General features: G+C 42.0%; 2 protein-coding genes across 4 annotated transcripts; both read right to left on the bottom strand.

The window, feature by feature from the left end:
* On the bottom strand, positions 180-7,247 carry LOC109243074 (proteasome subunit beta type-3-A-like). Of its 2 annotated transcripts, XM_019409970.1 has the most exons (8): positions 7,092-7,225; positions 6,767-6,948; positions 6,041-6,127; positions 5,846-5,953; positions 2,577-2,666; positions 2,377-2,461; positions 1,339-1,433; positions 180-609 (listed from the first exon to the last, which is right to left on the bottom strand). In XM_019409970.1, exons 1-8 carry the CDS (start codon positions 7,095-7,097, stop codon positions 561-563), a joined length of 702 nt encoding a protein of 233 aa, XP_019265515.1. In that variant the 5' UTR covers positions 7,098-7,225; the 3' UTR covers positions 180-560. The 2 variants fall into 2 exon arrangements, with proteins under 2 accessions (XP_019265515.1, XP_019265523.1); XM_019409978.1 differs by lacking the exon at positions 6,041-6,127 and having other exon boundaries at positions 7,092-7,247.
* On the bottom strand, positions 19,460-25,337 carry LOC109243063. 2 transcript variants are annotated; one of them, XM_019409964.1, is made up of 7 exons: positions 25,190-25,337; positions 22,419-22,504; positions 21,322-21,942; positions 20,937-21,018; positions 20,652-20,750; positions 20,388-20,517; positions 19,460-20,308 (listed from the first exon to the last, which is right to left on the bottom strand). In XM_019409964.1, exons 1-7 carry the CDS (start codon positions 25,190-25,192, stop codon positions 20,163-20,165), a joined length of 1,167 nt encoding a protein of 388 aa, XP_019265509.1. In that variant the 5' UTR covers positions 25,193-25,337; the 3' UTR covers positions 19,460-20,162. The 2 variants fall into 2 exon arrangements, with proteins under 2 accessions (XP_019265509.1, XP_019265505.1); XM_019409960.1 differs by lacking the exon at positions 20,652-20,750 and having other exon boundaries at positions 20,388-20,512; positions 20,797-21,018.

The following is a 25,543-nucleotide window of genomic DNA, read 5'->3' as shown; positions in this document are numbered from 1 at the left end:
AGTCGATCTCCTTCGACTTAAAACTCTATCTGAATGTTCATAACATCTGTTCCAAAGTTTCCCATTTATTTAGTACTTGGTGAGAGAGAATTTGATTTACTACACTGACCGGCTATGTAATGTTAGGAAGATCGCTGTAAGATTTTATTGGTGAAATTTTATCAGAACAGGTCGACCAAAACAATAAAAACAAAAATTAAAATTAATTCCAACAGTAGGAAGGCAGAGTAAGTGCTCAATAGAGAACTAACTCTATCCTCAACACACCATATTTTGGTGGTCGAGTGGGACAGGATGTAGAGGGTTGACCATTTGGCTGGAGAATCCGGCCCAACTGACACACGCTACACCGACAATGTAAAGTAAATCCGTCGGAAAGCTCAAATAGCTAATTGTCAACTAACTAGAATGTTAACATTCATTAGTGACCAACCACTGAATCTACAGTTGGAGAGAAGCGTATACGATAGTATCAAATTGAAATGTGAAGTATTCATCAACCAAAGTGAAATGTCCTCCGAATGAATGCAATGTTGAACAAGTATAGCACCTACAAGTATTTAGTCCATCCTTCCCTTCAAGATCTTCTCTGTCACTTCAGTTGGTGTACTGCAACCACACACAGATTGGACCAAATAAGATGGGAGTACCGAAAAAAGATTACTCACTTCAACTAAGGACCAAATAACATGAAAGAAAAAGCAAAAAGGAAGGAAAATCAGAGAGATGCATAAAGAGCGTATGTTAAAGTTTAGTACTCTACTTGGAGCTGGAAAATGCCTCACATAAAGAGTTAATGGCAACCAAAGTCCTTGATCTTTCCAAAAATAGAAGTGCAATAACAATCCCTTACAGCTCACGCTTTGGGGGAGAACTTCCACATGCAACAACTACAAAAGGTAATAACTATTGCCTCCAACCAACCATCCCTCTGCCAAGACCCTTCTCTCTGCTATTGCTTAGGCCCCCAGCTTGTCATCTTCCACAACCCAGTTCTCCCCGTTCCTAAGCCTCAAGTAAGAACCCATGTCTCCAACATTTGAATGGCGATCATTTCATCACTCTCACCCAGCCACCTCCCCATGCCCAATAATGCCACCATACTTTAGGCTCATCTTTTTCTGTTTCTGTTTTTAGGAGGGCATTTTCCCAAAATTACCTAATCCTCTAAACATGTTGGGCACACAGTTCCTTGTTGCCTTAAAGACCAACATCTAGAACATAATACATGATGGGTGATTATCATAGAGTAATTTTGTTTCGTTCAGGGACTCGGGCAGATATTACTAAGGAGAAATGATTAATAAAATGAGCATATGAAAGCAACTGAATACTTACACAACATAAACATGTCCTCCCCAACCACTTAAACAGTCACGGTCAACTGATGACAAAAGTGCCTGAGAGATGGTCTCAAACAATTCTTCTGGTCCCTGAATGTTACCATGCAATAAAAAGCCTCAAAGCCAATAAAAATGTGAAATAAATGCATGGCAAACAACATAAACATGGCAAAGAAGTAACAGAGAGAAAAATTCTAAAGCATACACATGTAATGTTGGATAGGAAGATCTGAACCTCGAGAGAAACTTAAATACCTGCTCTAACAGTTAATGTGAATAAAGTTCATCTTATTCATTTTGTTTATTAGTCAAAGATCGTTTCAGTAACAACACACCAAGCTGGTGTCAGAAACTATTTTAAAGCGAGTGAGCGGCTCAACCACCATACTCCATCTGGCTATCCCCATCATATATACACACACTGCGTTGCTTCCTCTACAACAAAAAGAATATGTGATATGAAATAAAAACTTCTTCCCACTACTACGACTTAACCTCTTGCTCTCTTCCAAATAGACCAAAAAATGCATGGTGGTTTACTTTTTTCCCATGTTGCCTTGTTCTCCTAGTGAATCCTCTGTGGTTTCTACAGGTGATATCTTTGCTCCCTAATAAGCATCATCAAAGTCAGATCAACTAAAAAAGTGTAAGATTCCACAATTATGTTGTGAACTGACAACATAAAAAGATGTGATTTTGTATCCTTACACCACTCCTTACACTAAAAACACCAATGCAGATCTAATAAAACTGATTTTTCACCCATAAAGCGGCATCCGCTAGAAAGAGTAATTCGTCAAACCTGCCGGCAATTTTACTAAATCGACACAGAACAGTGACTAAAAAGACTCCACGTTCATGTATACCAAATACACTAATTCTCAGGCACCAGCTGAAATAAGCATTAAATAAAAGCAGCCTCAGCAACTCTAGGATGATTATCTCCATTAGGGAAGGAAAATTTGATGTGATATATGTCATTCAAGCTAGAGATTATGTAACTATAAAAATAAAAGCAAGAACCGTAACAAACCATGTCAGGTTTGAACATGGCCTCACAGGCACCATATAGTGATTCAGATGCAGTGCCAGCAACAACAAAATCTTTTGCAAGCTCCCTGCACGAGAAGAATAAATAACAATACTGTAAGCATGCAAAGCCACAGAGAACCTGGCAGAGTACATAAGTCTCCAAATTTCAAACATGAACCAGTAGGAAGAAACTCAACGTACTTTGCTCCAATAGCATCCATTGTGCAAATAAAAGGCTTGTCATCATCTCCTAATCCAGCAATTACAGGTTGGCAAAAGTATGGACCAAACCTAGACAAACCAAATGGATAACGTAGTTATTACAAGTGGAAGAAGCATCAATTATGGATGCCCAACCAAACAACCCAGACACGAATTTTGATAGGTTTTCTCCAACTAAACAGCTACTTGGAGTGATAAATTGTCATCAACAACAACAACAACAACAACTACCCAGTATAGTCCCACAAAGTGGGGTCTGGGGAGGGTAATACGTACATTGGCCTTACCCCTACCCGAAAGGGCAGAGAGGCTGTTTCCAATCGACCCTCGGCTCAGGAGAAAGAGAAGAGAAAGAGGAGGAAAAAGAAAAAACGAAAAGCAAAAGAGCATTAGTGACTCCAGCAGAAATCGCATAAATAGTCAACTAAACATAAAACCATAAATTAAAAGGCATGCTATAATACCTACCGGTAACTACCATAAGGGGGCACGATACAATACGCAAGTCATCTATGGAGGGTCCTACCAAACCCCACCTAGCCCCGGGAATGAAGTACGAAAAGCTCTAGAAGCCCCTATCCTATAACCCTTATACTAGACCTCCAGACTTTCCTATCAAGGGCCATGTCCTCGGAAATCCGCATTTTTGCCATGTCCTGCCTAATCACCTCTCCCTAATACTTCTTAGGCCTCCCTCTGCCTCGCCTCGCGCCAACCACCGCCAGCCGCTCACAACTCTTCACCGGGGCATCAGGGCTTCTCCTCCGCACATGCCCGAACCACCTGAGCCTCGCTTCCCGCATCTTCTCATCCACTGGGGCCACCCCCACCTTGTCCCGAATAACTTCATTCTTAATCTTATCTAACCTGGTGTGCCCGCACATCCACCTGAGCATCCTCATCTCCGCAACCTTCACTCTCTGAACATGAGGGTTCTTAACCGGCCAGCCCTCCGCCCCATACAACATGGCAGGTCTAACCACAGCTCTATAAAACTTCCCCTTGAGTTTCGGTGGCACTTTCTTGTCACACAAGACTCCTGATGCAAGCCTCCATTTCGTCCACCCCGCCCCAATACGGTGAGTGACATCCTCGTCGATCTCTCCGTCCCCCTAAATCACCGACCCGAGATATTTGAAACTGTCCCTCTTGGGGATGACCTGAGCTCCAAGCTTCACGTCCCTGCCTACTTCGCTCGACTCGGCGCTAAACTTGCACTCCATGTATTCTGTCTTAGACCTGCTTAGTTTGAAACCCTTAAACTCGAGAGCCTGTCTCCAGACCTCCAACCTCTCGTTAACACCGACCCTCGTCTCGTCTATCAGGACTATGTCATCAGCAAATAGCATACACCAAGGCACATCCCCTTGACAAATAACTTCATTCTTAATCTTATCTAAATTGTCATCAAGCTTGTTAATTGCAAATGCTAAGATTAGGCTCGATGAATTTTTGAGCTAAATATGAACAACAAGATGTTCGACAAGGAAGTTCGAGAGCTCGGCTTGATTTTTAATTTGTCACTTAATATGGACTGTACCTGTATATTCATTGTGTGTGATATTTCACATGTCTGCATGAGGGGATTGCCAAGAAATATTCACAAATTCTGGGGTTAGACTTCTGTTATAATTCAATAGGAAAAATTATTGGAAAGTAAGAACATGTCATCCAGTGTGTTTTTTTTACCCAAATTAGAATCTGATTCTTCTTTTCTTCTAGGTACATCCTCCTATCTCGAGTAACCTTTGTATACGATTTAGGAAACATGTTCACACTAAAGAGTCCTTTTTTCTCTCCTCTGATTTGTTGCTAATCATTCTTCACATCTCTCTCTTTTCTTTAATCTAATAGATGATAGATCTCAGATCTAGTCTATTAAATGGCAAACGATGTCTCGCCCCACTCAAGAGCTAAAGTCAACTTAAAACTAAGATCTAATGGATTATTTGCAGGTAAATTGAGAGTTCAAACTTCTGTGATAAAAACCAAGCATTCGTTCGCGTTGTATTTGACCTTGACTTTCAAAGTTGGTACATACATTTGACTCAACCAAAAAAATTTGGAGCTCCGCTTGGCTTAATTGGATTACAGCTAAGAGAAAGACTGGGGCCAACAAAGATTTAAAAGAATCAGAAAATAAATAACACTGTGCTGGGACCAGATATTTTCATCACCTATCTACTCAAATCTAGACTAAAAACAAGATACAACAAGATATGAAGAACCATACATACAACAACAACAACAACATACCCAGTATATTCCCACAAGTGGGGTGTCGGGAGGGTAGTATGTTTACACACCTTATCCCTAACTTGTGAAGTTAGAGAGGCTGTTTCCGGAAGATCCTCGGCTATGAAGAACAATACATTTCACAGCTTTAAATGTGCTTCAATGACTTGCAACTTATTTCAGGTTATTTTCCTCCGACATATTTCAGGAAGTATTGTACACACCAAGAGGTATTATGACTCTACAACTAGGTTCCAGAGATATCTCAGAACTAAGCGGACAGATAGATTATGCAATAATGTAAGTGTACAATAGCACTTTACTGCTAGTCTGCTACTCAACTCCCCATAACGACGTCCTTGTAAACAAAGCTAAAGATAAAGATTAAATGACTTACCAAGACTATAATCAGCACATTGACTACTAAAGAAACAACATAACATTAGGATATATATTTCTTCATATGTTGTATTGGCAGGAATTGGTTACATTAAAAGTGGGAATCCAGCAGCTCAAGCTCCGCCATGGGAGGCAAAATGGGATCATCAAAAACCCTTGACTAAGGAGTTTCCACTTTCCAATATGCAATTGGTAGGGAACATGAAACAAGTTAAAATGAGGGCTGTTTTTTTCCCCTTTTGCCAACAACAGTTCGTTTTTACTTAATCAAAGGAATAAAATTCAGGAATCCTATAAAATTATGTGGCATACTGAAGTCCTTCACCAGCAAAAATTTGTTAAAGATAAGATAGGCATATTAAAGAGAACTTCCTATACAATTGCAAACATCTATAAAAACAAATATATTTGTATGTTGGTTTGGTTCAGTTTTTTGTTGGTCAGTACCAAAATAAATCAAACAAAATACACGCCAGTTTTCTAAGTCAGTTTGATACAATTTTTCAGTCTGGTTTGGTCTTGCGGTTTTCCTTGAATTGAACACCACTAACCGTGAGTAATCTTCAGGAAGTAAACGTCAACATTGCCACAGAACAAATAGCTAGTTTACCAACCTTTTCTCATAAAGAATAGCAGATACAAGGCTGGAAAAAGTTTCAGGCTTCATATCTCTCTCTTCTCTAAGCTGATATAGCTTGTGACGGAAGACGAGCCTTTGATACCTAAAGAAACCGTAATCAAAAGAACATATCAGTGTACAAAATCCAAACAAATCAACCTAATAAACAGATTTTGATGCACTCCCTCACCATCCCACAATCAACAAGAAAGCAGCACCAAATAAGGAACAAAAAACACAGTTCCACCCTTTATTTCGCACTCCCCACATCCCCAACCTGCAGGAAGCATCTTAGTCAGTTATCACTAACTCCAAGCTCCAGTCAACTTCCATGCTTAACATTTCTACAGCAATACAATTTTCTAAATTTTTTTTATAACCGTGGTGTCTGGGCCAGCTCTCGCGCACCTCGATAATTTTCTAAATCTTTTTTGGACGATGGTGGTGTCTGGGCTAGCTTGACATGCACATCAACTATTTCACGGGTACCTGCTACCTCCCAATAGCATAGGTACCAGGTAATGTGGCCCACATTTTAAGCAGATTGAAAGAAATCACCTAGTATTTTTGACTCTGCAAGATTTAAACCTGAGACCTCATGGTTCTCTTTACCCTTCATTGAATTGAACACTAAGCCACCCCCTTGGATGCCAAAAAAAATGTTCTTTTTATTGACAATATTGGTGTTTGGGCAGCTTATGCGCACCTACTATCTCCCACCAAGTAAAGGTACCGAGTAACACTGCTGATCAAGGCTTAGGCAGATCACAGATGAAAAGAAATCACTTATAGTAATAGTTTTTCTTTTAATGCTAGGATTTAAACTCTAAAGAATGTTGCAAACGCCCAATCCAATTAGCAAGGAAGAAAAAATAGTAAGAAAAATACTCAATAGAAGAGAGGAATTGGAAATTACAGGGTTTGGACATCAGTACCGAGGCCAGAAAGGCCAATAAAAAGCTTGTCATGTATTTTAAAAATTCTTTGGAAATCAGTAGCAATCGTTTGCAGCTGTACACCAAGCCGCCGGTCACTGGCAATAGCGAAACAGTTTTTCCCAACCATAGCCACTAAAGCACTTCCATTGTACTCGAATATCTGTTCATAAATTTACCAAATTTCAGAAAAACAGTATTATAATTTTCATATTCTATGCATATAAGAGCTAGGTTTACAACAGTTATTAAGCATAAAATTAAGCATTTGTGCACATCAGATGAAGAAAAAAAAGAAGAACTTACCGACATCGGAAACTGATTAGAAAAACGATTCGATATTTTCCGGTAAACTTTGATGATGAAGAGAGTGTGTTTTGGTGTCTTGGAGAACACCTTTAATTGCAGGACCTTATATTGAATCTTTTTGCAATATTCAATATGGAGGGATGAAGAGGATTTATTTTATTTTGTATCTTTTTCTTTTATTTGTTATTTCATTTTCTAGTTTTAGCATTACTTTTTAAAATCAAAATTGCCAATTCTCAATGTAAGTTGTAATATTTATTTTGTAAATACATAATTATCTTTAATATATTAACCATTTTTTTTATCTTTCGATCGCTTGGAGAGACGAAAAAGAAGGTGTTATTTGTACATCAAGACCCTTTACAATTTTGAATTTAAGAAAATGACCTTTTTAGATCTCTTATGTGTAAAAGACAGATCTCTTACGTGTAAAAATAAATCTCTCCTGTGTAAAAAAAAGAGGTAGGGTCATAAAGCTAAAAACAAGTTTGCAAATAGCTAAAAAACTAATTACTCCCCCCAAAAGAAAAAAAATTATTTTTTCTTCAATAATTTCTAATCTCTAATGAACCTCTCAGTAGGATTCGAACCAAGATGAAGTTCTGACCATCTAATCAGAGATAAAAGGACGAGTAGATTTTGTAGGATTCCCAAGAAATTCTTCAACTTCTTTGGGAAACAGATGATTAGTCATCTGCTTCTCACGTTTCGTGACTAGCCGGTGTTTGACCAAAAGATGTCAAAACCTTTTTGATTAAAACAATTTATGATAATGATGAGGTCAATCTTAGTCAAGCACAATAAAATCTAGATCAAGTGATGGAGGGGGTTAGCAAGATGAAATATGTAACAAATATGTTAAAACCAAATAAATGCTCATAAATGAGAAAACTTAAATGCACAATGAAACCTTAATTGGTGAAATAGATGTAGGGGGAATAAGTGTAAGATGATTGGGGAATCTTAGCATCTTCTCGGATGAACAAGATTTTTTTTTGGTATTCCCTCTAGATAATACTTTTACAAAGTGTTCTTTTGTCCTCTTTTTTCCGTCCCCCTTTTTCTTCACTCACTCTTCCTATTTATAAGGGAAATCTCCCAAGAAACCCTAAAAAGTACCACATTGAGAATATTCGAAAGGCATATTCTTATTGTCTCCTACTAAGTTAACATTATTGTGGACGCCACGCGTCGACTGACCGCCCTTGGTCACGACCTTTCGCCACGACGACCATCAGACAATACATCATGGTAACCTCATTCCTCGTCCTAGTAACGGTCGTGGTTGCCAAATTTGAACCCATACAGTTAGTCCATCCGCTTGTTGAGGTCGCGGCCCTGTGCGTCCTTGATAAGCGGACGTCGCCCATACCCGCGGAGAAATTTGGCGGTTGGATCATGACAGTTTGATCAATAACGAAAGAGCGGTGCGTTCCATGGTATCCCAGATAGCATAGCCTATCGGGAAATGATGTCACTCCCACGTGCGTCATCATTACGCGTCTTCCCGAGACAGAGACCGATTGGCTTATCGCTTTGGTTTTGGTGCCACTTGCAGCCTTTTGCTTCAATTCTGGTGCAATCCAACCTTATAAACATATGAAGGTTTGGCTCTTTTGAGAACTTTTGGTCATTTCCTCTCTAGTGTATGTATTATCTTCTTTGGCCATCTCTTCTCGTATCTTCAGCTCTACTTTCGTGATTTTTCTTCTCACCTTCTTCCGTTTATCGTTCTTTGTTCTGTGTTTTATCAATATACCCTCTGCCATCGAGATGCCTAAAACACATCGTTGCCACGAAGAGATTTTCGACACCACCCCGCTTTCCATGGTACCTCCCCCTAGTGGTGAGGATATGGCACTAGAGGAAGGGGACAACCTTCCCACCGTGGAGAATATACTACCGAGAAACCCCATGTCTCGGAATGATTTTCTTAAAGAGCCTGTTCCTTCTCCTGCTCCGGTGATTTCTGAGACTAAGCAGGCCCAAATAGATGACCTTCGATCTACGTATAACATTCCCTCCCATGTTGAGATGGTTCCGGCTGGGAGGGACTTTGTAGATGTCCATAGACCGGGGTATTGTGCCTTTTACATTTACCCTTTTGTGATTGGCCACTCCTCCTCTTCTTCTGTTAGCGGAGGAATTCTGTCTGTTTTATGAGGTTTGCCCGGCGCAACTTTCTACATACACGTACAAGATATTTTTGGTATTGACGAAGTACACGGGTGTGAAGTTGGCCTCATCACCTTCTACATTTGTTTTCCCCTAGTTTTCACAGGGGAACTATGATACATTTGAGGCACCGTGGGACCAGGGGGCTAGTGGTCGGAACGGATAATCGGGCAAGCCGCAGATTTTGGCATAAATACTTCTTTGTTAGAACTGAGCATATGGTGTCGGACCCTGCTGGATTCCCAGAACGGTGGAATCATAACCGTAGGTGTTGGTACTTGTAGTTTACTTTTGTTCTTTCCAACTTTGTACTTATTTGTAACTTTCCCATGCAGTTGTGAGGCGTACACCTTGTCCCATCACCGGTATCGAGGACTAGGTAGCCCGCTTATTACCTCACGCGGTGGAAACTCGGGATTGACCCACTTTCATGAAATGCTTTGGGCCGAAGGTTCCATCTGGTAAATGTTTTTCTGTTTTGACCTTTCCTGTTTGCCGCCGTTTATTGATACGACTCCCTATGATGACATGTCGTAGGGCTTCCTAGAAGAAGGCCCCAGTCCCTGCATTTCGCCAGGTCGTCGCATCAACGGGGATGCAATTTAGCTTGGCTGAGTCCATCTGAGGGGGCCGTGCTTAGCCCGTACAGGCTAGAGACTCCTCTCGTGACATGATTGTTCGGGATGAGATCTCCTCCCGAGCAGTCTATCACCTTGTGGACGAGCCCTCCAATAGGGATGAATCTCCGTCGAGAAAAATGAGGAGGGTATAACTCGGGAAGAAAGTTGCCACTGATACTGGAAAGAGCAGAACTGGTGCGTCGGAGACGGCACCGGTGCCTGTTATTATGGCAGATGCCATTTTGGCAGGAAGGTCTCCCCGGATCGAAGGAATATACCAAGGAGGGTTTCTGCGTGCTCTGTCGAGGGTGCGCATTGTCTGCCATTGGAGGCGTCGTGCACGCCGAGGGCGACGGTCCGGGTTCGGACGTCGACCCAGAAGATGTACGAGATTTCTTGGAACGTCATACTCGTGTAGAAGTAAGAACAGAGGGTTCCGATCGACATATTGTCGTTCTTGGAGACTACGACTTGTTGTCGAACAGTGAGCATGCAGCGTCGGTGTTTACCCCCTTATGCGCTGCTTCTGAGAGTGCGACACTTAAGGCGATGAGCGACGCAAAGTTGTCACGGAGCATTTCCGGCATGGCTCTACGGGTAGATGCTTCGTTCTTTTCTTCTAGTTTTTGGTTTTGTTTTGTATCCTCGGCTCATTCTTTGCTTTGACTTTGCTTTTCATACTAGACCCTCATCATGGAGATCGGGCGTGAACGTAGGGATAGGCGGAGGACGGCCATCTATGGGAGATGACCACTAAATATCAAGAATACCGCACCAAGAATTGTGCATTGGCCGGCCTCTTTACTCAGGACAACGACTTTCAGCTGTTCTACGATTGGCTTAAGCAGAAAGAGAATCAATTGGCGCAGAAGGTCGAAGAGCTGAAAGAGCGAGATGAGAACCTGATGAAGGCCATTGCCCGTTGCAGTGAACTTGAGTCGGCTCTAAGGCCAAGGAAGATGAGCTCGAGTTGAGTAAGGGGGTGATGGCCGAGAATGCCGACCTCTAAGCGAAGGTGGCCAACTTGGTTACCGAGCTTGACAGGAAAGTGGCGGAGGTCGTCGACCTTAAATACGAGCTGAGTGCGAGTGCTGATGGATTGGCTCATACCGAAAGGGATAGGGAAGCTGCCGTCTCTGAGGCATCGGCTAGAGGACGCCCTTCGTGTTTGCAGATCAGAACGGGACAAGGAGGTGGAGATATCTGTGCTTAAGGTGGCGAGATTTGAAGGACGTATCCGAGATCTGGAGGCGGAGTTGTCTGCATTAAATGAACAAGTTGCTTCTTCAAATGCGAAGGACGTGCGACGACAGTCGCAGCCCTCTACATCCCATTCTTCGGCCGACCCTGTCGTTCCTCGAGAATTATATGAGCTATGGGTTCATGCCGAAGCCCAGCTTGACGTATATAAGTCTCTTCACGCTGATGGGAGAATATCTGAGGCAGAACTCTGAGAGGTGCGTATTAAAGCACGTGCCGCTCAAGAGGCGTGTGGTTATGACCCCGGCACGCCTGGTGGAGACAATGTCGATTTCCATGATGCGGACAAGCTTGCCTCCGATTCTTGGTACAATGAGGAATATGCCACGGGGGTGATGTGGCATAGGACTTGGTTGTATTTATTTTGCTTTGCCATTTTTGTGGGGGCGTTCTTGAGCCCTTTGTAAAAACTTTTGTAATATAACAACTGTAATGGAATAGTTACTTTTTATTGTGTACCTCTGAATTGTTCTCTTGTTGTGTTTTGCGTTTTTTATCTGGTGACGACCCTTGTCACAGTCGTGCTTGCTTCGAGTTGTCAAAATGTTGGCCCGTTGCGTTTCGGGCGAGGTCAAGCCCCTGTCTTCGGCGTCGGCTTTTGCCGTAAGGGTGTTGTTTCAAGTTAATGTCAAACTTTTTTCTTTGGTAACGGCCTTAGCCATAGGGATGTTACTTTCGAGCTGATGTCGAAGTGTTATCTCGTCATGGTTCGAGTGATGTCGAACTCTTTTCTTTAATATTGGCCTTAGCCATAGGGATGTTACTTTTGAGCTGATGTTGAAGTGTTATCCCATCGTGGTTTGAGTGATGTCGAACTCTTTTCTTTAATATTGGTCTTAGCCATGGGGTGTTATTTTGACTGTGTTGAAATGTTAACCCGTCGTGGTTCGAATGGTATCGAACTCTTCTTGTGGAGATGGCATTGGCCGTGGGGTGTTATTTCGACTGTGTCGAAATGTTAACCCATCGTGGTTCGAATGGTATCAAACTCTTCCTATGGCGATGGCCTTGGCTGTGGGGTGTTATTTCGACTATGTCAAAATGTTAACCCGTCGTGGTTCGAATGGTATCGAACTCTTCTTATAGAGATGGCCTTGGCCGTGGGGGTTATTTTGACCGTGTCAAGATGTTAACTCGTCGTGTTTTCCGAAGGACGGTGTGGGGGTAACATGCTTTATTTTATTCCCTAGAGTGTCCCATATGCCGGTTTCATTCATACATTGGAGATACTTGTCAATTTCGTACATTCATTGGAGTAGTTTCATTCGTGCGTTGGAGATACATGTCGATTTTGTACATTCAATGGAGTAATTTCATTCATGCGTTAGAGATACATGTCGATTTTGTACATTCAGTGGAGTAATTTCATTATACCTAGTCCCTTCACTGCTCGGCCTGGAGATGCTATCGGCAAGCTGGGCAATGAATTGTACTTTGAACATTGAGACGTCCCCCTCGTCGCCTCGTTAAAAACCTCCCCGAGAAAACCCAATTGGGACAAAACCCGGGTGAGGGAAAAAGAGTACGACTTAGGTAGCGTCATTTCTCAAAAGTGGAAATATTTGAGGTGGGCGACATTCTAGTTGTTTTGTAGTAGTTTTCCTTCCATTGTTTCTAATTGGAATGCTCCTTTGCTTGCCGTTGCTGTGATTTTATATGGCTCGTCCCAGTTTGTTCCCAATTTTCCTTCATTCGGGTCTTTTGTTGCTTGTGTTTTGGCCTTGAGGACGTAATCCCCGACTCTGAGTGGTCGTACTTTGGCCTTCTTGTTGTAGTACCTTTCTGCTTGTTGTGTTTGGGCTATCATTCTTATGTGAGCCATGTCCCTCCATTCTTCTACCTCGTCCAGGTCTTGTATTTTGTTTTCGTCGTTGTTTGGTCCACTCTCGTTGGAGTACCTCAGACTTGGTTCTCCGACCTCAACGGGTATAACTGCGTCGGTACCGTAGACCAGTGAATACGGCGTTTCACCTGTGCTGGTTTTTGGCGTTGTGTGGTAGGCCCATAACACCTCTGGTAGCAGTTCCGGCCATAGCCCTTTGGCGTCCTCGAGCTTTTTCTTTAATATATTCAATATTGTTTTGTTGGAGGATTCTGCTTAACCGTTGCCGGTGGGGTGATATGGCGTGGAGGGTATCCGCATGATGTGCCATTTTTCGAAGAACTCAGTTGTCTTTTTACCGATGAACTGAAGTCCGTTGCCGCAACAGATTTCTTTGGGGATGCCGAAGCGGCATATGATATTTTTCCAGATGAACGCGATGATTTCCTGTTTGCGTGTTTGAGCGAACGCACCTGCTTCCACCCATTTGGAAAAGTAATCAGTTAAAACCAAAAGGAAGCGTATCTTACCTCGCCCTGCCAGGAGGGGTCCGGCGATATCCATCCCCCATTTTATAAACGGCCATGGAGAAGTGACGGAATGAAGGAGTTTGCCCGCTTGGTATATCATAGGGGCATACTTCTGGCATTGCTCACATTTCTTGATGTAATCTGCGACTTCTTTTTTCATAGTGGGCCAGTAGTATCCTGCACGAATAAGACATCTGACGAGGGCCCGGTTGCCTATATGGGCACCGCAGTGGCCTTCGTGTACCTCTTCGAGCACACGCCTTGTTTGATTTGGTCTAAGGCATTTGGCCAAAGGACCGCCGAACGTCCTTTTATAAAGGTCGTGGTTTATGAGGCTGTACCTGGCTGCTTGTATACGAAGATTTTTGGCTTCTTTTTTATCTTGTGGGAGTGTTCCCTCCTGCAAATATGATATGATGCGGTTCCGCCAGTCTCAAGTTAAATTTACAGAATGTACCTCGACTTGGTCTATTGATGAGTGGAGGAGGGTGATCACGTTCTCCTTGGTGATATTTTTAGTTACTGTTGCGATCTTGGCGAGACCGTCTGCTTCGATGTTTTGCGCCCGTGGTATTTGGTCGAGTCAACATTCGTCGAATTCTGGTAGCAACTTATGGATTTTGGTCTGGTATTTCTGTAGCCTTTGCTCCTTGATCTGGAAAGTCCCAGTAACTTGGTTTACGACAAGTTGAGAGTCGCAATGGAGGATGACTCGTTGTGTGCCATATTTGAGTGCCAATTTCAGTCCTGCAATTTTGGCCTCATACTCAGCCTCATTGTTAGTCATTTCAGGGCATCGTATGGATTGGCGAATCACTTCGCTCGCTGGGACTTCGATTACGAGTCCCAATCCAGATCCTGATGCATTGGATGTGCCGTCGGTGTAGAGGACCCAGAGGTCGGGTCGCCCAGGGAAGGCGCGAAGCGCTTCTTGCTCGACCTTGGACAGTATTTCTGCACTGAAGTGAGTGACAAAGTCGGCGAGTACTTGCGATTTTATCGTAGTTCGCGGTTGATATGTTATATCATGCTCGCTCAATTTTATGGCCCATTTGGCCAATCTACCTGACAGCTCGGGTTTGTGCAGGATGCTCTTGAGGGGAAAAGTCGTCACCACCTTTATGGGGTGACACTGAAAATATGGTCTGAGCTTACGTGAAGCTACGACCAACTCCAAAGCCAATTTTTCGAGGTGGGGATACCTCGTTTCGGTGTCAACTAAAGTTTTGCTGATATAGTAAATCGGAAATGGCGTACCATTGTTTTCGCGGACCAAAACCGCGCTCACCGCGACTTCGGAGACGGCTAGGTAGACGAGGGTGCATTCACCTGGATCTGCCTTGGCGAGTAACAGTGGTGAGGACAAGTAGGTTTTCAGTTTTCTTAGGGCGTCTACACACTCCGAATTCCACTGGAGCTCGTTGTCTTTCTTTAGCACACTGAAAAATTTATGACACCTGTCCGACGACCGTGAGATGAACCTTGACAGGGTAGCTATCCGACCTGTCAGTTTTTGCACCTGCTTTTTGCTGGTTAACATTTCTGGTATTCCTTCGATGGCCTTAATCTGATCTGGATTGACCTCGATGCCTCTTTGCGACACGAGGAAATCGAGGAATTTGCCCGAGGTTACGCCAAAGGCGTATTTTTCGGGGTTTAGTTTCATGTCGTACTGCCTTAGTATGTCGAAGGCCTACTTCAGATGATCGATATGGTCTTCTTTCCTTTTCGACTTAACCAGCATGTCGTCGATGTAGACTTCCATTGTTTTGCCGAGTTGATCTTCGAACATCTTGGTGACAAACCTCTGGTACGTTGCCCCTGCATTCTTTAGTCTGAACGGCATGACCCTATAGTAGTACGTTACCTGGTGAGTGATGAAAGTGGTTTTCTCCTGGTCTTCTTCCTCCATGAGGATCTGGTTGTAACCCGAGTAGGCATCTAAGAAGCTTAGCAACTCGTGTCATGCTGTTGCGTTGATGAGCTGGTCGATGTGTGGCAATGAGAAGGAGTCTTTTGGGCATGCCCTGTTTAGGTCTGTGAAATCTACACACATCCGCCACTTTCCATTTTTCTTCTTTACCATGACCACATTGGCGACCCACTAAGGATATTTTGACTCTCGGACGTAGCCGTTTGCGAGTAGCTTATCGACTTCTTCGATGACGGCTTTATTGATTGCGACGTTGAATTTCCTCCTTATTTGCCGCACTGGCGGATAGAGGGGGTCAACATTCAGTTTGTGTGTGGCGATGCCTTTCGGGATGCCTGGCATATCTGCATGGGAGAAGGCAAACAGATCGGCATTGTCAGTTAAGAATTTACGAAGCTTACCTAGTTCTGAGAGGTTATGCCTGATATAAGCCTTTTTTGTGTTGTCATTGTCGTCTAATAGGATGGGATCGAGATCCTCTATTGTCGACTCGGATGCTTCCACGATGTCGGGGTCCTTGATAACGTCTGTCCGTACGTTAAGTTTGGTTCCCGACATCGCTGATTGCTATGCTTCCGTACTTGCCCCTTTTAGTTGTTGAGTGTGTGCGCAATCCTAGGCGATGCAATAGCATTCCTGTGTTGTGCGTTGTTTGCCCCGGAAGTTGAATACCCCTCATGGAGTAGGAAACTTGATTACTTGATAGAGACTAGGCGGCACTGCTCGCATGACATGTATCCACGGGCGCCCTATGTAGCGTTGTAGGCTGTATCTTGGTCCATGACGTGAAACGTCGTTTCCAGGGTGACTCCTCCGGCTAGGACGGGTAGCACTATCTCTCCAGAAGTTCGCTCAACTGCATTATTAAAACATGTTAGTGTTATGCAACGCGGTATTATTCTATCTTCGAGTCTCATCTGTATGAGGACTCGAGGATGGATAATACACGCGTTGCTCCCGTCATCTACCATTATTCTTTTTACATCAGTATCTGCAATACGTAAAGTGATAACAAGAGCATCGTAGTGAGGGAAAGACAAACTATCGGTATCTGACTTATCAAAGATGATACTATCTTCGAGGTCATCATACCGTTCATGAGTGATCGACCGTTTGAGTTTATGGGTGGTGGTGAACTTTACATGATTGATTGCTGTGTCATCACCCCCGCCAATGATCATCTGTATTGTGCGAGCGAGAGAAGGCGGTTTTGGAGGTCCCTAGGGTTGTTCGCGTCCGCGGGCAAAGTTAACCCATCCTTGATCGCTCAGCAATTCTTTCAGGTGTCCCTGATTTAGCATTCTCACTACCTCCTGCCGCAATCCTATGCAATCTTCGGTTTTGTGACCCCTTTCCTGGTGGAATTCACATAGAGCATTCGACTTCCGAGTGCTTGGGTCGGACTTCATCTTTTGCGGCCATTGTACATTTGTACCGAGTTTCTCTAGTGCATACACTATTTTTGAAGGAGAGACACAAAAATTGTGAGTAGATAGGAGCGAAGGCATACCTTTCTCGTGTCGATGTGGCGCTGCATGCCGAGAAGGACCATCCGTGTGCCGCAAAGGAGGTGGGATAGATGTCCTGATGTAGGGCTGATGCCTTTCTCGGCCGAGACGGGCCCCCAGCTGATCTCTTCTACCGTCGTTGCGATGATCTTCCCTTGCTTTAGTTTGAACTGACGTTAACCGTTGGATTGGACCGTTGAGGTCGTCCTCGTCGGCTCTTACCTCGGTGCAGCCATTCCCTTTGACACATTTGGAAAGCTCATTCTCACCCTGTTAAACCGAGCTAAGAAGTCCCTGAGTCCCTTGCCGTGCATCTGCCTAACGGCAAATATGTCGTTTACTCTGGCTTCCACCTTTTTGGCTCATACATGGTGGTGACAAACTTGTCCGCCATTTCTTCGAACATTGCTATCGAACGTGCTGGTAGTTGTGAGTACCAGGTTAGGGCTCCCCCTGTCAGGGTTTTGCCAAATTTTTTCAACAGCACCGATGGTATCTGTTCTTTCGAAAGATCGTCACCTTTTACGGCTGTGATGTAGTGGATGATATGATCTTCTGGATCTGTAGTACCGTCATATATCTTCAGGTATGGTGGCATTTTGAAGGTTTTTGGAATGGCGTAGGGGGCGCTTCCTCATTGTATGGTTGCTCGATGAATCGACCAACGTCCCATTTTGGTAACAACTTTGGGGCGCCCAGTATTTTGTCGACCCTTTCTTGGTGCTCCTTCATCTGGTCACGGAGTGCCTTATTCTCATTTTCCATTTCCTCTATTTTCTTTAAAACGGCTGCGAGCGTGTCATTACCTGCATCAACAGTAATACGAGTGTTACCTGTGCGGGGAGCATCTTGCTCGTCAGCGATCGCCGTGACATCTACGTGTGCAATGTCTCTATTATCCCTTTGGGCGGGCTTATCAAGCATGTTGTTCAGAGTGCTTGTTAGCCACTCTTCCAGTAGTTTTCTTACTACCGGTGGTGTCTCTCCTGTTGTAGACGTGGAGGCTTCTTTTTCGCACGAAGCAGTTACACTTTCGTGCGGAGGAGGTGAAGCGTCTCCCCTAGGTGTGGTGTTTGGTGTTGCATTTTCGTTATTTTCCCTGCTGTCTTCGTTGATGGTGTTCAAGATGTTGGTTGTGACACGTGCTATTGCTTTTAGCCTTGCATCTCCTTTTCCTGCCATTGTTGGTTTGTGCGAAGCTAGGAAGATGTGGCTATCCCTTTCTATGATCTAGATGAAACTGAAATCTAAACTAGAGATGCCCCACAGACGGCGCCAAATTGTTTGACCAAAAGATGTCAAAACCTTTTTGATTAAAATAATTTATGATAATGATGAGGGCAATCTTAGTCAAGCACAATAAAATCTAGATCAAGTGATGGAGGGGGTTAGCAAGATGAACGATGTAACAAATATGTTAAAACCAAATAAATGCTCATAAATGTGAAAACTTAAATGCACAATGAAACCTTAATTGATGAAATCGATGTGTGTGTGGGTGGGGGGGGGGGGGGAATAAGTGTAAGATGATTGGGGAATCTTAGGATCTTCTTAGGTGAACAAGACTTTTGGTATTCCCTCTCAGATAATACGTTTACAAAGTGTTCTTTTGTCCTCTTTTTTCCGTCCCTCTTTTTCTTCACTCACTCTTCCTATTTATAAGGGAAATCTCCCAAGAAACCCTAAAAAGTACCACATTGAAAATATTCGAAAGGCATATTCTTATTGTCTCCTACTAAGGTTACATTATAGTGGACGCCACGCGTCGACTGACCGCCCTTGTTCGTTGCCTTTCGCCACGACGACCATCAGACAATGCATCATGGTAACCTCATTCTTCGCCCTACTCAGTAACGGTCGTGGTTGCCAAATTTAGACCCATACAACCAGGAGATTGAGGAGTATCCAAAAATGCATTTCGGGAATCAACCTGATTTTATCTCTTTCATTTTGTTTGAAAAAAGGAAGGATCCCAAAGAATCGGTCTTTCTTTTCATTGTTGAATCTTTCTTTGATTAATCAATGTATGATATTCTAAATCCTCATTGGCTATAATCTGTTACTTGAATGAAACTAGATCTTGTAGAATCATATCGAAAATGGTGCAAATATAAGTATCTATTAAGCTATTCTATGATTATTAAGTAATAAAATAAGTTGTGAAATTAATGTAATAATGATGTCAATGAAATTGTGTCAAACTTTCAAGGATATCGCAGATAAGAGTATTACATAAACAGAAAAAGATAGAATTATTCCTCCTAGTTGATTACTTTAACATTTCGCAAATCTTCTATAACTTAATTATCTCCTCTATATGAATAACCATAGAAGCGGACCACCCCTAAGTAGCTCATGGTTTGGACACATAGCATACAAGAAGCAACTTGTTATGAATTATGATCAATATTGATATGCGAGACATTATTGTTTAAGTAATTTCAATAAATTTTCATATTTTATTCTTGAATCAGAATAAATTATAAAGAATTAAACCTCGGCTACATGAGCAAAACATCCAAGCTAATAGTGGATAGTGAAATGTGTTGAAAACTATAAGGTCTCAGGTTAAAATCCCAAACAGAAGCAAGAACGCAAGGTAATTTCTTCCTATCTGTTCAAGTCTAAGTGCACAGAGTTACCCGGTACTTGTGCTGATGGGAAGTAATAGGTAACCGGTACAGAGTTTCACAGGACATTACTAGAAGTTGCTGCTTTCCACCCCCTTCTTAATTTTTCTCTACCTTTCTCTACTTAAATACCAAGCATATGTGTGCGACAAGGTTTGAACCCGTGACATGCGCCTAACCCACACAGTGCGCCTAACCCACACATCACACATTGCACTTACCACTAGACCAAAGCCCTGTGAGTCAGCTTCCTCGCTTTTTTCACCAGGTTACTTACCAACAGTCCTTGAATGCATTCATGAGGCCACAAACTTTTCATTTCAGTCAAATAGTACAAAAATGAGCAGGCCATTATGCTCATTATTAAACTCCTAGGTTTTCAAACCTTATGTTTTGCACCGAGAAGAAATCAATAGAATCGTCTGATACTAGATGAAGAGGTACCCTGGAAAGCAGAAATAGAGGCACAGGCCTGCCATTAGAAAAAACCTTGAAGAGATGAAATAAAACCGAGGTATATCCATTGAAAAGCTAAAAGCTCGGAGTTCAGATGCTTCAGGAAGTGCTAGACGCAAGGCTTGCGCTATTGCTTAAAGGGCTAATAGGACTCTCTGCTCCCCAACATTCCCTGGAGTTTGAAGCATCATAGATTTAATCCCATTCGATGCAATTTGAGAGCTACAAGAATCCTGCTTTGCTCTGAAAACGCCCCATAAATAGTGTTTGCCTTGGAATCCTGCCAACCAGTTTTCTCAAGCAACTTAAATAGAAATTTCAGTGAAGCAGCGTTTATCAAATATCAAATAAAAACTTACTCCAGTGAAGCAGGGGCAATTCCGTGGAAGTGAAAACCAATAGTTCAGCATTTGTCACAACTGCTCGGAGAGCAAGTTGTTCGCCAATCATCTCCTCAACCAAATGATCAAAATCCATCACATGTCTGTACTGAGAAAAAATAGAATGACAACAAGCGAATCTGATGGAAAGAAAAAGGCCAGGCTGGTGCACAAAGCATCCCGCGTTCACGTAGGGTACAGAGAAGGGCCGTTTTCTAAGGGGGTATGATGTAGGCAGCTTACCCTGATGCAAACATCAGTGGCTGATTCCACGACTCGATCCCGTGACCTATAGGTCACACGGAGACAACTTGACCGTTGCTCCAAGGCACCCCCTTCAATCTGATGATAAACAAAGTGTAAAATAGTGAAAATATAGAGTAATTACCTCGCATCCAAAGGAAAGAAATACAATGCAATATTAACATCAGAGGGTTCTGATGTGTTAAAACTCTTAGGCCATATATGAGATTTCGGAAGCATTTCCAGGTTAAGCAAAGGTGGAAATAATTTTGCTTCTTCAAAAACCTTTTGGCATGCTTTGACTGATAAATGCGCTACAAGTCCGCCAAGTATCCCATACTTTTGGTTCCATATATTAAAACCACCCCTGCCAAAAAAAGTGCAAGAAAACAAAAAATTCATTCACAATAAAACAGGTACATGAAATGGAGCCTTGGTGTAACTAGTAAAGTTGCTAACATAACACCAGGAGGTCACAAGGTCGAGCCATGGAAACAACCTCTTGCAGAAATGCAGGGTAAGGTTGCGTACAATGGACCCTTGTGGTCCGGCGCTTTCTCGGACCCCACGCATAGCGGGAGCTTAGTACACCGGGCTACCCTTTTACTAAACCAGGTCCATATTGATGATAAAATCTCACAAGCGAATAATACGTGAGATATCTCCTGACCTCCAAATAGGATCATAAACAGGCTGTGCTTGTTCCTGGACACCATGTATAAAATCTTTTGGCAGTTTGCCGTTCAAAGATTGAGAAGCGTCTCCATTTAGAGCAGTTCTATTTTCAGGTGTCGATCTCCTGTCTCTTTTTGATTCCCTTCCATGACAATCATTAGACGAAAATATACTCCCCTTTTCTGTGATCGCAGAACAATCACCCATTGCGTCGAGCTGAGTATTTGCCTCACGAGGTTGCTTGGAAACACAAGGTTGAAGACTTTGCCCAACCATCTGGGTCAGTGAACAATCAGTCTCTCCCTTCGACAACTTAGTTGCCAAGGCAGAAAGATCAGCTAATTGAGTTCGTTCATTGCAACCAGTTCTTGCTTGTAATTGCTCCGAAGAGCTAATTACTAGTGCTGTTACATCTTTCTTATCAATCACATAAGTAGGATTACATTTCTCCTTCTCGCTAATCTTCCTACCTTCTCTATCATCTCCTAATTGACTATGCTCTACCAAATCAATCTCGGGACATTTCTCGACATGTTTCAGCACCTTGACCTCACAAGCATCACAAACCCAACAGACATATTCATCAAATGTTTCCGGAATTTTATCAAGGCAGTAGCTGAAGAGTTAAAAGAAAACCGAGGATTAGAAAATCAAAGAAAGACATCTACCTAAAATCTTTATCATTATTTAAAGACAATCATGCCATAGAAAACAAAAGTTACAACAAGGAAATAAAAGAAGTTGACACATGATACGGATAGACTATGACTAGCAACAGCAGATCACTTGATGATCAAGACTAAGAACAAGAACACTAGTCATATTTCCAAACCAAGAAGAATATAAAACTGTCTTAATATATTTTCATTTTATAATTACAGTTAAAAATACAAGCACATGTTCTGGTGATTTTGCAGTGACTAATCTTAGTTCCATTATCAACTAATGTATTTCCGGCCATCATCAATTAAAGCAAAATGGCAAACCTGAAATTTTCACGAAAGAGAGAACAAAAACTCAAAAAACAAAAGCTAATAAGAGACTGTAAAATCATTGAACTTTACAATGACATTTAGTAGTGTGTCAACTCACCGATGCACAGCAACTTCTAGACATTCTACACAGAAAACAAAGGCGTTAGAGAATCCTTTGTCACCACACTGTAGACATATTGTCACCTGCAGAACATGGCGAAATAAGTATGGAAAATACAGTTATAGGCAAAGCAATATAAAACTAGTGGGTAGCTTCCACCTAGCTAGCATTTTTCTTCGTTTGTATTGCAATTTGTACACTGTGCTTCTAGTTCGATATTGAGTAGGCTAAGTTCACCTTGCAGATAGTCTTTCTCCGTGTTTTTCAAAAGTAAAAAGCGCAAAAAAGCGACAAGGTCTATGGAGCTTAAAACAAAAAGTGAGAAGGGACACACACGATTCTTTGAAGTAAAGCGCAAACTTCAGGAAAAAGCAATAAATGCCAAACATATATGAATTTCGTACTATAACAACAACAACAACAACAACAACAACAACAACAACTACCTAGTAAAATCCCACCAGGTGGGGTCTGGGGAGGATAATGTGTACGCAGACCTTACCCCTACCCGATAGGGCAGAGAGGCTGTTTCCGATAGACCCTCGGCTCAGAAAAACGGAAATAAAAAAACAAGAAAATAAGAAAAGACAACTCATTAGTAACTCCAGTATAAACCGTAATAGTAACGAAAGCATAACAACCAAAAGATAAAAGACATGCAATAACAATAACTAGTATCTAAGGCCCAGGGCTAAGATAAACAGCAAGTACAGAGTGTATTCAGCATAAACTGCAAGCTATCTAAGATCAACCCTAATCCAACCCCGCCTCACCCCCGGAATGAAGTAAGGAAAGTTCTACTACCCCCTAACCTACAACCCTAATGCTTGACCTCCAGACCTTCCTATCAAGGGTCATGTCCTCGGAAATCCGCAGTCGTACCATGTCCTGCCTGATCACCTCCCCCCAATACCTCTTAGGCTTCCCTCTACCTCTTCTCGTACCTACCACGGCCAACCGCTCACACCTCCTTACCGGCGCATCAAGGCTTCTCCTCTGCACGTGCCCAAACCATCTGAGCCTTGCTTCCCGCATCTTGTCATCCACAGGGGGCCACACCCACCTTCTTCCGAAGAATTTCGTACTATAACAATCAAATTGAAATTAATATACTAATTTTCTACCTAATATACAACAATAATTGTATTAATCCAACTTCTGAATGTTGATATTCAAATAACCAACCAATCTCATTTGGATCACCTTGAACATCATTTTTAGAAACACATACTTCACTGAAGCATATGGCTTCGCTCGTGAAGCAAGAATCGCTAGCTTCACATCATTTCATCTCTTTAAGCGATGAAGCGATGTCTTTTAATTAGCACCAGTCTTTCTTTATTGCCACCACTAGTTAAAGTGATTGCAAGCAGAACTTTGGACACTTGGTTTCTTTAGTAAGTTAATCCAGCCAAGCTTGCGCTATGCTTGGCATTCTTACAATTATAACCAGGTAAATGATTGTTCTATATGTTTTAAAAGACATAAAACCTCTTAATACGTTGAAGTAAAACAATTCATACACAATTGAAAAACATCTATCCATGAAAGTTCTTATTTTATCTAAATAATTTCACTATCCACAAACTATGTATAACAAACAATTGAAAAACATCTATCCATGAAAGTTCTTATTTTATCTAAACAATTTCACTATCCACAAACTACGTATAACAAACAATTGAAAAACATCTATCCATGAAAGTTCTTATTTTATCTAAACAATTTCACTATCCACAAACTACGTATAACAAGTAAAGAAAACATAGCAAACAGCCCGGGGCGGAGCTACTAGGCATTTTGTCGAAAAATTATACCGAGCAAATAGGTGGAATTTTTTTGATATATACAAAAAGGGCAGCCCAGTGCACTAAGCTCCCGCTGCGTGCGGATCCGGAGAAGGGCCGGACCACAAGGTTTTATTGTAAGCAGTCTTACCCTGCATTATAAATTGGTAATCCCCTTGAGACAAGGGAAAATTCTAGTGTAATGATAAAGGGGGTTCAAAAGTTGTTTTATGTCACAAGATCAACTCTATGACATTCTAATATTTTTTTTGAATCCCCTCATATAAATTTCTAGCTCCGCCTTTGTTTAATCAGCGTATCGCAAAACAACAAATCACAAGTAAAAAGTTCTTTCACAACTGTCAATGAAGAGAATACACATTTTCCTTCTCTGTGGCGAACCTGGTGGTATAAAACTAAATAAATTCCGAAAGCCCAAAATTGGTGATAATTAAATATACACATCATATTCCTGATTTTATTTGCAAGAGCTCAAATCAGCCACTGATGCTCGTGTCAAGGTAGACTGTCTATATCACACCCCCTTGGGGTGGGCCCTTCCACAGACTTAGGATTGTGAAATAGTGAATTTTAGAGTTGACTCTGAACTCTTAGGTCTCGTTTGGTACGAGTTATAAGGGATAATTAATCCCGAGATTAAATTGGAGATGAGTTTATCCATATTTGGTTGGGATAAAATTGCAGTATAACTAATCCGGTATTGTGGTATTATTTCTATCCCTATGGAGGGTGGGATAACAATTCCAGGATAGTTAATCCTACTTGTTTCCCAACCAAACTACCTCTTAATATTAGTTCTATAAAAATTTAGAGTATTAACCGAAGTAATTACAATGCTTTCGTGCATCAAGCTGCCTTTTAATACTCAGGACTTAGCAACTAAAAATCCGAACAAAATGAAACAAAGAGAAACAAATACTGAAGAGAACAAGAAAACTGTACAAGCACTTAAAAACATACCATGGTGGGAAGAAATTTAAGGACCCAGAAATAAATGCAGATAGACAATGGAAATATGCGAAGGAAAAGCTCATGTAATAAGAATTGAGGAAGATTCTGAACACAACAACTGCGTTTGTGTTACTTATTCGTCAACTCAACTCGCAACGATATGTATATTAGTTAGATGGTACTTGTAAGTACAATTGGAATTAACGGGTTACAAATCAGTGAGTTGGGTCAAACTTTGGCGGGTCAATATATATATAGTTATTTTCGAATATGTTATTTAGAGATTAGCATGTACTTATTTTGTCCTGAATTTTAAATTGAAAATCAGAACTTGAGAATATTTTTGTCTTGAAAATTAAAAAA

The sequence above is a fragment of the Nicotiana attenuata genome, chromosome 2 (genome assembly GCF_001879085.1).
Source record: "Nicotiana attenuata strain UT chromosome 2, NIATTr2, whole genome shotgun sequence".
In the NCBI taxonomy this organism is placed as follows: Eukaryota; Viridiplantae; Streptophyta; class Magnoliopsida; order Solanales; family Solanaceae; genus Nicotiana; species Nicotiana attenuata.
This window is presented reverse-complemented; position numbering and strand designations above follow the sequence as displayed.

Coding starts and splice junctions, on each gene's coding strand:
- LOC109243074 (XM_019409970.1), bottom strand. Junction 2,462..2,576: donor ATGGATGCTATTGGAGCAAA/GTACGTTGAGTT, acceptor CTTCTCGTGCAG/GGAGCTTGCAAAAGATTTTG. Junction 1,434..2,376: donor CCATGTTCAAACCTGACATG/GTTTGTTACGGT, acceptor GGTAACATTCAG/GGACCAGAAGAATTGTTTGA.
- LOC109243063 (XM_019409960.1), bottom strand. Junction 21,943..22,418: donor CTAGAAGTTGCTGTGCATCG/GTGAGTTGACAC, acceptor TTAACTCTTCAG/CTACTGCCTTGATAAAATTC. Junction 20,309..20,387: donor ATTGCCCCTGCTTCACTGGA/GTAAGTTTTTAT, acceptor ACTGGTTGGCAG/GATTCCAAGGCAAACACTAT.